At 44.5% G+C, this 13,007-nt stretch overlaps 1 protein-coding gene across 1 annotated transcript in view; it reads right to left on the reverse strand.

Moving 5' to 3' along the window:
• The window catches only part of LOC115131798 (adenylate cyclase type 2-like), a 90,837-nt gene that overhangs the window by 62,182 nt on the left and 15,648 nt on the right, over nucleotides 1–13,007 (reverse strand). Inside the window, 2 exon segments of the mRNA XM_065020371.1 lie at nucleotides 1,230–1,391; nucleotides 11,237–11,434. Of these exon segments, the coding sequence (XP_064876443.1) occupies nucleotides 1,230–1,391; nucleotides 11,237–11,434 (360 nt within the window).

The following is a 13,007-nucleotide window of genomic DNA, read 5'->3' on the forward strand; positions in this document are numbered from 1 at the left end:
CTATTGGAGACTTGAATGAAATACTGAAAGAGTCACATGTGAATGACTCAATCAAGAGAAATGCAACCCCCCCCCCTCTCTCTAACATACACACAGAGGAGACTCATATAGATAAACTCAGCGTCTGACGCCAGTGCAGATGAAGTCTTCTATAATCTAATAACCCAATGTCCATCTATACAACTCAATAACACATTATTGCCCCATAAACCTGCCCTAGTACACACATCTTGTTCATGTAGTTTGCCACTATGTCAACATCAGGCTCATCAAAGCCCTGTAAATAAATAGACACGGGTCTTCAGAAGACCAGGCAATAAGTGTGTTTAATACATGTTTATTTACAGAGACATGTAAAGGGTTTTTCCAGTAGACCATGGTGTTTGTGTGTGTGACTGTGTGTGTGACTGTGTGTGTGACTGTGTGTGTGACTGTGTGTGTGTGTGTGTGTGTGTGTGTGTGTGTGTGTGTGTGTACACGCAAGGGATAGAGATTGGCCGAGGTTGTGTGTACCTGTGTGTGCATGTGCACGTGCCAGCCTACCTGCATGCATACCTATGTCACAGACTTTGTGGGTAACATCCAAGCCTTTTATTTCTGGCTATGTGAAAATATTGTTAGCATTGACCAACAGCACAGACATACTGACACATTAAGTTCTGTTGTACCTTCACTGACCTAGCTAGCTTCGATAGAGCAGGACATTATGCCCAGTTCATTTATTCCTCGGCAGCATCCAAGATGGCATCCTATTCCCTATGTTGTGCACTATGTTTGACCAGGGCCTGTAGAGAATAGGATGCTATTTGGCACACAGGCTCAGCCTCTAGCCAACGCTCTCAGAGTAGCTATTCATTTAGACTGAGAGCTCTACTCTGGTAATGAGGAGCGTACTGAGGGCCCACACAGAGCAGAGGGAGAGAGAGAGATCGGGAGGAGAGAGAGAAAGAGAGAGAGATCGGGAGGAGAGAGAGAAAGAGAGAGAGAGGGGGGCAAACAGAGAGAGCCGCTGGATAGAAGCAGGTTGATGTTGATTGTCTTGCCCTGGAGGCTGAACTGAGTGATTTCCAGTAGATGGGCCAACTGTTAAAAAAGGGTTATATCATAAAAATGTATGAAAATAAAATGTGTGTGTGTGTGTGTATGTGGTGTGTGTGAGTGTGTGCTTTGAATCTGTGTGTGTGTTTATGTTTAAATGTGTGTGTGTGTGTGTGTGTGTGTACCCTTACCTGCCACACCAGTGGTTCCAAGGCTTCTGCAGTAAACGCCAGACACACACTGAGTGTGATTGTGTGTGATAAACATGTGATGATGCTGGCTAGGACTGCTCCCCTCATGGAGAACGGCAGCATGGTGTAGACCACAAACACTATGAACAGGAAGAAGGACACCTGGGAGAGAGGAAGACACAGGATGTTACCGGGGGAAACTTGAACATGTTACACCGCAAACACTATGAACAGGAAGAAGGACACCTGGGAGAGAGGAAGACACAGGATGTTACCGGGGGAAACTTGAACATGTTACACCACAAACACTGTGAATAGGAAGAAGGACACCTGGGAGAGAGGAAGACACAGGATGTTACCGGGGGAAACTTGAACATGTTACACCACAAACACTGTGAATAGGAAGAAGGACACCTGGGAGAGAGGAAGACACAGGATGTTACCGGGGGAAACTTGAACATGTTACACTACAAACACTGTGAATAGGAAGAAGGACACCTGGGAGAGAGGAAGACACAGGATGTTACCGGGGGAAACTTGAACATGTTACACCACAAACACTGTGAATAGGAAGAAGGACACCTGGGAGAGAGGAAGACACAGGATGTTACCGGGGGAAACTTGAACATGTTACACCACAAACACTATGAACAGGAAGAAGGACACCTGGGAGAGAGGAAGACACAGGATGTTACCGGGGGAAACTTGAACATGTTACACCACAAACACTGTGAATAGGAAGAAGGGAGAAAGGAAGTAGGAAGTCATAGGGAGATTCTCAATTGGACAAAAGTTTGTCCTCTCCTCTCCTCGACTCCTCCATCCTCCTTTCTTCTGTGATTCGGAAACCAAATAAGTGGTTGAGTGGTCGAGGGGATTGTCAATTCGTTAGTAGGCAAACGAAGGAGTCTGCTCCACTCCTCAATTACCTTCTTTGACAGAGGATGCACAAGAGCGTCCTCACGGCATCTAGCACAGTGTTTTACAATATGCCACACCCCTTTGAATCAGCTGTTTTCTTGGTGGAGAAAAGCATGCAGACATTTGAAAACAATATTCTACTTCCACAACTAGCTGCATTTGTTGTATCACTTTACACATTTATTTTGGGATCCACCCAGGTAAACATCCTTTGTCTGAAGACGCGTGGGTCGAGAAAGAGAGTCTAATTTCATACAAGCGCATCTGTTTCCAGAAGATGGAGGTGAGCAAAACCAATTGAGATTCTCCCCATTAAATATTACAGGGAGACACTTTAACATGTTACACGATGACATCCTGGGAGAGAGGAAGTAATGGAACATTCCAAGAAGTCACTTCTGTCACAGCACTATGTTCCACCAGGCAACAGCACAAACTTTTCCCTGACTCTTAAATGTTTGGTCTACTACATAAATCATGACTAGGGTTACAAAATTCTGCAAACTTATCCAAAAATACCCCGTTTTCCAGAAATTCTGGTTGCATGATTCCGGATTTCCTGCTGATTCCTGGAATCTTCCAATCATAATTTTTGGGAAAACCCCCTGAATTTTGGGAAAGTTAACAGAATTTTGCAACCCTACTCATGAATCACATGTGTGCATTAGCCTACTGAGCTAAATCCTCAGGCAAGTTTGCTCATCACACAACATTCGTTTGGGGAACCTTTTGCAGCACAGAGTTAATAACAGCCTAAATCATACCACGTTATAGTTATAGCACTACTGATATACCAGGATCAGAACAGGAAAGGAGGAGCTGGACACAGGAACTAAACAAACAGATAAGGAGGTCATGGCTCAGAGCGTATCCCATCACAACCCATGGCCCTGACTCCATGCAGCACCATGGACACGAATCAAGACCTCACTAACAGGAAGTGGTGTCTGACAGGGACAGGAAGTAGGAAGTGGAATAGGAAGTCAACAAAGGGTCACAGTGCGTGTCTATATCACAGTAGTTCAAAGGTAAGGGTTCAGGAAAGACAAAGAGATGACAGACACTATGACTACTAGAGGGATAGAGGGATATTGTGCAGAGATTTGGTTTACTAGGATTCCCATTAGCCTACGCCAATGGTGACAGCTAATCTTACTTTTGTCCGACATATAACGAAAAAGACATTACAGACAAAAGACTTACAATTTACATACATTAAAAAAACTAACATGTAGTGTGTGTGTGCATCTATCTACATGTCAGTACATTCACACAACAAGTAGATCAAATGGGGGAGACTGTTGTGCCGTGAGCTGTTGCTTAATTTGTTTTTTTGAAACCAGGTTTGCTGTTCACTTGAGCTATATAAAATGGAAGGGTGTTCCATGCACTCATGGCTCTGTATAATACTGTATATAAGATGGAAGGGTGTTCCATGCACTCATGGCTCTGTATAATACTGTATATAAGATGGAAGGGTCCATGCACTCATGGCTCTGTATAATACTGTACATTTCCTTGGATTTCTTCTGGATCTGGGGACTGTGAAAGGATCCCTGGTGGCATGTCTGGGGGTGTAACTGTGTGTGTCAGTGCTGTATGTAAGTTGACTATGCAATGGTATTTCCATAAAAACAAGAAGTGACGCCGTCAGTCTTTCCTCAACTCTTAGCCAAAACAGACGGGCATGCATATAGTGTTCATACAGTGGCTTGTGAAAGTATTCACCCCCTTGGCATTTTTCCTGTTTTGTTGCCTTACAACCTGGAATTTAAATAGATTTTTTTTTGGGGGGGGGTGTATCATTAGATTTACACAACATGCCTACCACTTTGAAGATGCAAAATATTTTTTATTGTGGAACAAACAAGAAATAAGAAAATATAGAAAGCTTGAGCGTGCATGACTATTCACCCCCCCAAGTCTCTGGGGTATGTCTCTGTAAGCTTGGCACATCTAGCCACTGGGATTTTTGCCCATTCTTCAAGTCAAAACTGCTCCAGCTCCTTCAAGTTGGATGGGTTCCACTGGTGTACAGCAACCTTTAAGTCATACCACAGATTCTCAATTGGATTGAAGTCTGGGGTTTGCCGCTTGCTTGGTGGTTGGTGCATGGTGGTGCCCCTTGCTTAGTGGTGTTGCAGATTCTAGGGCCTTTCAGAACAGGTGTATATATACTGAGATCATGTGACAGATCATGTGACACTTAGATTGCACACAGGTGGACTTAATTTAACTAATTATGTGACTTCTGAAGGTAATTGTTTGCACCAGATCTTATTTAGGGGCTTCATAGCAAAATGGTTGAATACATACACACACCACTTTACTGTTTAGAAAATAATAATTTTGAAACATGTTTCTTTTTTCTAGATCTCAGCAGTTATTTCACTGTAGAGCCTCTAGCCCTGCTCAATATGCCTTAACCAACCATGTTGTCCCACCTCCTACATATGCGATGACATCACCTGGTTTAAACATCTCTAGAGACTATATCTCTCTCATCATTACTCAATGCCTAGGTTTACCTCCAATGTACTCACATCCTACCTTACCTTTGTCTGTACACTATGCCTTGAATCTATGCTATCGTGCCCAGAAACCTGCTCCTTTTACTCTCTGTTCCGAACATGCTAGACGGCCAGTTCGTATAGCCTTTAGCCGTACCCTTATCCTACTTCTCCTCTGTTCCTTTGGTGATGTGGAGGTTAATCCAGGTCCTGCAGTGCCTAGCTCCACTCCTACTCCCCAGGTGCTCTCATTTGTTGACTTCTGTAACCGTAAAAGCCTTGGTTTCATGCATGTTAACATTAGAAGCCTACTCCCTAAGTTTGTTTTACTCACTGCTTTAGCACACTCTGCCAACCTGGATGTCTGAATCCTGATTTAGGAAAACCACCAAAAACCATCGTAAACTATAACATTTTCCACCAAGATAGAACTGCCAAAGGGGCCGGTGTTGCAATCTACTGCAAAGATAGCCTGCAGAGTTCTGTATTACTATCCAAGTATGTACCCAAATAATTTGAGCTTCTACTTCTAAAAATTCACCTTTCTAGAAACAAGTCTCTCACTGTTGCCGCTTGCTATAGACCTCCCTCTGCCCCCAGCTGTGCCCTCGATACCATATGTGAATTGATTTCCCCCCATCTATCTTCTGAGCTTGTGCTACTAGGTGACCTAAACTGGGACATGCTTAACACCCCGGCCATCCTACAATCCAAGCTTGATGCCCTCAATCTCACACAAATGATCAAACTCCAAATCCATAAATACAGGCACCCTCATAGATCTCACCCTAACTAACTCACCCTCCAAATGCACCTCTGCTGTTTTCAATCAAGATCTCAGCGATCACTGCCTAATTGCCTGCATCTGTAATGGGTCTGCGACCAAACGACCACCCCTCATCACAGTCAAACGCTCCCAAAAACACTTCTGCAAGCAGGCCTTTCTAATCAACCTGGCCGGGCTATCCTGGAATGACATTGACCTCATCCTGTCAGTAAATGATGCCTGGCTATTCTTTAAAAGTGCCTTCCTCACCATCTTAAATAAGCATGCCCCATTCAAAAAAATTGAGAACTAGGAATAGATAGAGTCCTTGGTTCACTCCAGACCTGTCTGCCCTTGACCAGCACAAAATCATCCTGTGGCGTTCTGCATTAGCATCGAATAGCCCCCGTGATATGTAACTTTTCAGGGAAGTTAGGAACAAATATACACAGGCAGTTAGGAAAGCTAAGGCTAGCTTTTTCAAACAGAAATTTGCATCCTGGAGTACTAATTCAAAAAAGTTCTGGGAAACTGTCAAGTCCATGGAGAATAAGAGCACCTCCTCCCAGCTGCCCACTGCACTGAGGCTAGGAAACACTGTCACCACCAATAAATCCACTATAATTGAGAATTTCAATAAGCATTTCTCTACGGCTGGCCATGCTTTCCACATGGCTACCCCTACCCCGGTCAACTGCCCGGCACCCTCCACAGCAACCCGCCAAAGCGCCCACCATTTCTCCTTTACCCAAATCCAGATAGCTGATGTTCTGAAAGAGCTGCAAAATCTGGACCCCTACAAATCAGCCGGGCTAGACAATCTGGACCCTCTCTTTCTAAAATTAGCTGCCGAAATTGTTGCAACCCCTATTACTAGCCTGTTCAACCTCTCTTTCGTCTCGTCTGAGATTCCCAAAGATTGGAAAGCTTCCGCGGTCATCAGCCTCTTCAAAGGGGGTGACACTCTAGACCCAAACTGCTACAGACCTATATCTATCCTACCCTGTCTTTCTAAGGTCTTCGAAAGCCAAGTTAACAAACAGATTACCGACCATCTCGAATCCCACCGTACCTTCTCTGCTATGCAATCTGGTTTCAGAGCTGGTCATGGGTGCACCTCAGCCACGCTCAAGGTCCTAAACGACATCATAACCACCATCGATAAGAGACATTACTGTGCAGCCGTATTCATCGACCTGGCCAAGGCTTTCGACTCTGTCACTCACCACATTCTTATTGGCAGACTCGACAGCCTTGGTTTCTCAAATGATTGCTTAGCCTGGTTTACCAACTACTTCTCTGATAAAGTTCCGTGTGTCAAATCGGAGGGCCTGTTGTCCGGATCTCTGGCAGTCTCTATGGGTGTGCCACAGGGTTCAGTCCTCAGGCCGACTCTCTTCTCTGTTTGCATCAACGATGTTGCTCTTGTTGCTGGTGATTCTCTGATCCACCTCTACGCAGACGACACCATTCTGTATACTTCTGGCCCCTCTTTGGACACTGTGTTAACTAACCTCCAACTGCTCTTAAATGCAAGTAAAACTAAATGCATGCTTTTCAACCGATCACTGCCCGCACCTGCTCGCCCGTCCAGCATCATTACTCTGGACGGCACCGACTTAGAATAGGTGGACAACTACAAATACCTAGGTGTCTGGTTAGACTGTAAACTCTCCTTCCAGAGTCACATTAAGCATCTCCAATCCAAAATTGAATCTAGAATCGGCTTCCTATATCACAACAAAGCATCCTTCACTCATGCTTCCAAACATACCCTCGTAAAACGGACCATCCTACCGATCCTCGACTTCGGTGATGTCATCTATAAAATAGCTTCCAACACTCTACTCAACAAACTGGATGCAGTCTATCACAGTCCCATCCGTTTTGTAACCAAAGCCCCATATACTACCCACCATTGCGACCTGTACGCTCTCGTTGGTTGGCCCTCGCTTCATACTCGTCACCAAACCCACTGGCTACAGGTTATCTACAAGTCTCTGTTAGGTAAAGCCCCGCCTTATCTCAGCTCACTGGTCACCATAGCAGCACCCACTCGTAGCACGCGCTCCAGTAGGTATATCTCACTGGTCACCCCCAAAGCCAATTCCTCCTTTGGTCCTTTCCTTCCAGTTCTCTGCTGCCAATGACTGGAACAAACTGCAAAACTGCAAAACTCAGAGACTCACATCTCCCTCACTAGCTTTAAGCACCAGCTGTCAGAGCAGCTCACAGATCACTGCACCTGTACATAGCCCATCTGTAAACAGCCCATTTATCTACCTACCTCATCCCCATACTGTATTTATTTATTTATCTTGCTCCTTTGCACCCCAGCATCTCTACTTGCACATTTATCTTCTGCACATACACCATTCCAGTGTTTAATTGGTATATTGTAATTACTTCACCACCATGGCCTATTTATTGCCTTAACTCCCTTAACTTACCTCATTTGCACTCACTTTATATACTTTTTTGTTTTCTTTTGTTCTACTGTATTATTGACTATGTTTTGTTTATTCCGTGTGTAACTCTGTGTTGTTGTATGTGTCGAATTGCTATGCTTTATCTTGGCCAGGTCGCAGTTGCAAATGAGAACTTGTTCTCAACTAGCCTACCTGGTTAAATAAAGGTGAAATAAAATAAAATAACTAACTAAATCAAAATTGTATTTGGTCAAACACAATTTTTTTCAATGGTTTGCTAAGAGCTGGCAGCAAGCTGATAGGTCTGCTGTTAGAACCAGTAAAGGCCACTTTACCATTCTATAGTGGAATGACTTTGGCTACCCTCCAGGCCTGAGGACAAAGACTTTCATCTAGGCTCAGATTAAAGATATGACAGATAGGAGTGGCTATAGAGTCAGCTACCATCCCATCTAAGTTGTCAATGCCAGGAAGTTTGTCATTATTGATCGATAACGATATTTTTTCCACCTCTCCCACAGAGAGAGAGAGAGAGAGAGAGAGAGAGAGAGATGTTGAAAGAGAGGGAATTTTTGGAGGTTGAAAGTGACAGTGACACTATCCAGCCCAGCCGTTTTCCAACAAGAGATGCAATTCTTACCACCAACCCTGACCTTGACTTAAACCCAAACATTAATTAAGAACAAATAGCTTTGGTGCTGCTAGCTCATCATTTCTGCTGATATTGACATTGCTTCTGTTCTTAAATGGCCATTTAGTGACAAACAGCATTGTGAGAAGGGATATGGATGTTTTATTGTTGTTGTTTTACTGTTGACGGTTGGTTTTCTCATCCTTTATATGCTACACTCAAACGTTAGATGGTCTACTTTTCTAAGTTTATATGTTTTCTCTCCCATCATGCTCTTTCCCTTTCTCCATCTCCTCTCTCCCACCCCTTCTGTCTCCTTCCCGCAAGCCAGCCAGCCGGGTCAGAATGAGGGAGGGATGTGATGGTACCAGGTGTCTGGAGCTCTGGTCCAATCTGGCTTCCACTAATACCTGCTCTCTCCTGGGAGATTCAATCAGGTCCAGACACAACCAACTCCTCCGCTGAAAGGGCTGCTGTGGGTGTGTGTTTATGTGTGTGACAGATTGTGTGTGTGACTGTTACTAAGCAGAACATAACCTGTTCTAAACTTTCAGATTCTCTCTCTCTCCACACCCCTCTCTTTCCGTCTCTCCCTCCCCACACACTCTCTCTCTCTCTCTCTCTCTCTCTCTGTGTTTGAGAACAGACTGTAGTCGTAGCAGTAGTTGCAGACAGTGTTATTTAGCTCAGTGTGTTCCATTAGTATGGTTGAGAGTGTACTTCCTCCTGGCTCCAGGCTGATTGGCTCACAGTAAAGAGCCATTTTTCTCATTCTTCTAGTCTGAGGCATTTACCATCATCCTCACAGGACACCTGGGTGGTGTTCTATACCTGAACTACCTGTCATATAAGAACACTCGTTCTCCTTCAATACGTTTCCTCCTTAAGGTGCCTACTGAGAATGTGGAATTAACCACTAGAGTAATGATATGAGATTAGTGTCTGTGTAAGAAGGAGACAGGAAGAGAGAGAGGTAGAGAGGGGTAGAGAGAGAGAGAGAGAGAGAGAGAGAGAGAGAGTGAGAGAGAGAGAGAGAGAGGTAGAGAGAGAGAGAGAGAGAGAGAGAGAGAGGGGTGGAGAGAGAGAGAGAGAGAGAGGTAGAGAGAGAGAGAGGGAGAGAGAGAGAAAGAGAGAGAGAGAGAGAGAGAGAGTGAGAGAGAGAGGGGTGGAGAGAGAGAGAGAGAGAGGACAGGAAATAGCTGAAAGACCCTTACAGAAAAAACACCTGATTTCATGTGAAAAATCGAATGTAGTAAGAAAGAAAGAGAAAGAGAGTCATTGAGCAGAATAGGTTGTTTAATAATGCAGTATGATTATGCTCTCACAGATGGAGAGATGGATAAAAATATCTCCACCACGATGATGGAAGAGTGAGGGAGAGAAGCTAGGAGAAGGAGAGGGGTATGCGGGAGGGAGAGAGGCAGTGCCACCTCTAGCCTTTTGAGGGCCCTAAGTGAGATTTGGTTGGGGGGCCCCCTACGTCACGGGAAAAAACTTTTAGTGCCCCCACTTTTGTATTTTCTTTTTATTTTAAAGTACATTTTCTGCAATTTACACATTTTGCTATGATTTATGCCACATTCATATGATATATGTGTAAAAGTGACTAACAAAATCAACTGGGGCGCCCTGAATGCAAGACCCGCGTGGCCGGTCGGTAATTTGGTGATGATAAGGCCTACTATAAGGTTTATATAGCTGGCTAGAATACCTTGCCTAGCAACTTAAAAATGTTAGCTGAACTCGGCTAATTGAGTGACTGACATAACAAGTGGAAAACTGCTGATGCACTACCCAACTGAGTTCCTTTTTGGTCGGGGGCCCTTAGCAGACGCGGTGCACTACTCTCCATGAGTAGTCTGCTAAAAGGAAGAGGAGGCTCTGGAGAGAAGGATACAGAGAGGGGGAGGGAATAAGAGAAACAGAGGGTGAGGGAGGGAATAAGAGAAACAGAGGGTGAGGGAGGGATGGAGAGAAGTTAGGAAAAGGAAAGGGGGCACAAGGTTGAGAGAAGGAGGGAGGAGAGGAACAGAAGGGGAAGGAGGGGTGGAGAGAAGGTAGGAGAAGGAGAGGGGGAGTGACGGTGAGAGAGGGATAAATGGAAGGAGACCAGGGAGGATGAGGTAAAGTGGCAGAGGGATATAAAGTAAATAGAATTTTAGAAATAAGGAGAGAGAGACGCGGGGGGACTGGGAAAAAGATCAAATGAAAAGTAAATTGGAAAAGAGAGAGGGAAGGAAGGAAGGAGGGAGATAAGGAGGGGGAAGAGTAAAGTGAATGGGCCTGAAAGGTAATGTATCTGTCTCCTGATCTCTCACCTTCTGTGGCTTAGCCTAACACTTAATCACACATGAGGAACACTCACGGTAAAGGACACACTCACACACAGACACACAAACACACGAAAGCAGGTAGCCTAGAAGTTAGAGAGGACAATCGCCGGTTTGAATCCCAGTTCTGATGTAGTAAACAGTAATCAAAGATGGCATCTCCAGCCGCTGTGGTTTTGAGCAAGGCACTCAATCCTTTAAAAAAACAGTTCCAGCAGCAATCAACCGTGACTAACCCTGTGGTCCCAAACTCTTGTATGTGTGTCTCAAGGGATTGGTTGAAAAGCAAAAGAGCAAAATTTCTCCTTTAAAGACCAATGGACAATAAAGTATTAATGAACAATATTTTTCTTCTTCCACACAAACACACACACACACAACGCTGTCCAATATGCACGCCCCCCCCCCCCCCCACCTCACCTGGTCCCAAGGACAGAGGATCCCCCCGGAGAACATGAAGAGGTAACCCATGGCAACCAGGCAGGCCCAGATAAGGAGGGAGAAGAGGCGGAGCATGCGGTTGAAGACGGACTCTATGCAGACCAGGATGAAGATGGAGAGGAAGAGGAAGAGGGTGGTGGGCACGGTGATCAGGAACGCTAGGTGGTCCTCCATGTTCTGGAGAGAGAGAGGGGAAGTGAGGGAGAAAGGGAGGAGGGGAGGTAAGGGAGGGAGGGAGGGAGGGAGTTTAGAAAAAGGAGAGAAAAACGAGACAGAAGCTTTTTGTCTCCTCAATTTCTGAAGGAGACAACTTCACACCGCCTCTCTTTCTCTCACTCTCTCTTTTGGGTTAGCCTACTGAAAATGCAGGCACTCTTTGTATTGTAATATTTGGGGATAAAAGCATCTGCTAAGTGGTGTATTGTAGACCAGCAGAATTCACATCGCATCACCGACAGACAGACAGGCAGTCTGAGCCCAGAGAATGTGCTACTGTGTCACTTCTATCCTCACACTGTCACTGTCAGCATTTAAAACCTGTCAAGGCACATGCCAACAAATACACACACTCTCTCACACTCTCTCACACACACACACACATTTTTTACTATCCTTGTGGGGAACAAACAATTGATTCACATTCGAAATCCTATTTTTTCTATCCCCTGACCCTAAACCTAATCCTAGCCCTAAACCTAACCTCTAACCCTAAACCTAATCTTAACCCTAAAGCTAACCCCTAAGCCTAAAATAATAAAAAAGTAAAACCAAAAACACACACACACGGTCTCCGTTCATACCATTCATACCCTCCTCCATACTCCGTAATGCATCCATGTCTAATCAAATGTGTACCCAGACTATTTGCATCCCCCCCCCCCCTCTTTTACACTCCTGCTACTCTCTGTTTTTATCTATGCATAAGTCACGTTAATAACTCTACCTACATGTATATACTACCTCAATTACCTGGACTAACCGGTGCCCCTGCACATTGTCTCTGTACCGGTACCCCCTGTATGTAGCCTCGCTGTTGTTGTTTTACTGCTGCTCTTTCATTATTTGTTACTTTTATTTATTTATTTATTTAGGTGTTTTTCTTAAAACTGCATTGTTGATTAAGGGCTTGTAAGTAAGCATTTCGCTGTGACAAAAAATTTGATTTGATGATGTCTCATACCCATCTCTGCTCTACTCATCATCACTAGCTGACAGACTCTATTAACGTTCACATGACTCCCTCACCCCTCACCCAGCCATGACCCGTGTGTGTGTCAGTGGCGGCTGGTGCCGTTTAAGATTAGGAAGGATGTTTTTGTTCTTTATTGATGAGCATGGCCTTATTTCTATGACAGCATATTGGATGACTGTCATTCATAGTCCCTTCACGTAGCTCAATGGAACATAACATGGATAGGTTTAGAATACTACATGATACTCACATTCTCCCTAAATGTTGCTAAAACCTATGAATTTACAACGTAGGATCACAGGTCGAGAGAAAAAATGTGGTAAAAAAAAGGTGACAGACAGTGACACATCAATACCGCCTTGCACACTCTTACCTGCATCTGGCTGATCTAGGGTGTGATCATTAGTCAAAACAGTTGCAAATGAGAGTTTCTATCAGACAAATGCAGGAATTTTTGAGGCATCTCCGATAGAGAAACCTGGAGACAACGTCACCTACAAAAACAAAAAACAGAAACACTCCCTGATGCTCCCCTTTGGGGAGGTGTTATTCTGCTGG

The sequence above is a fragment of the Oncorhynchus nerka genome, linkage group LG7 (assembly GCF_034236695.1).
Source record: "Oncorhynchus nerka isolate Pitt River linkage group LG7, Oner_Uvic_2.0, whole genome shotgun sequence".
Classification (NCBI taxonomy): Eukaryota; Metazoa; Chordata; class Actinopteri; order Salmoniformes; family Salmonidae; genus Oncorhynchus; species Oncorhynchus nerka.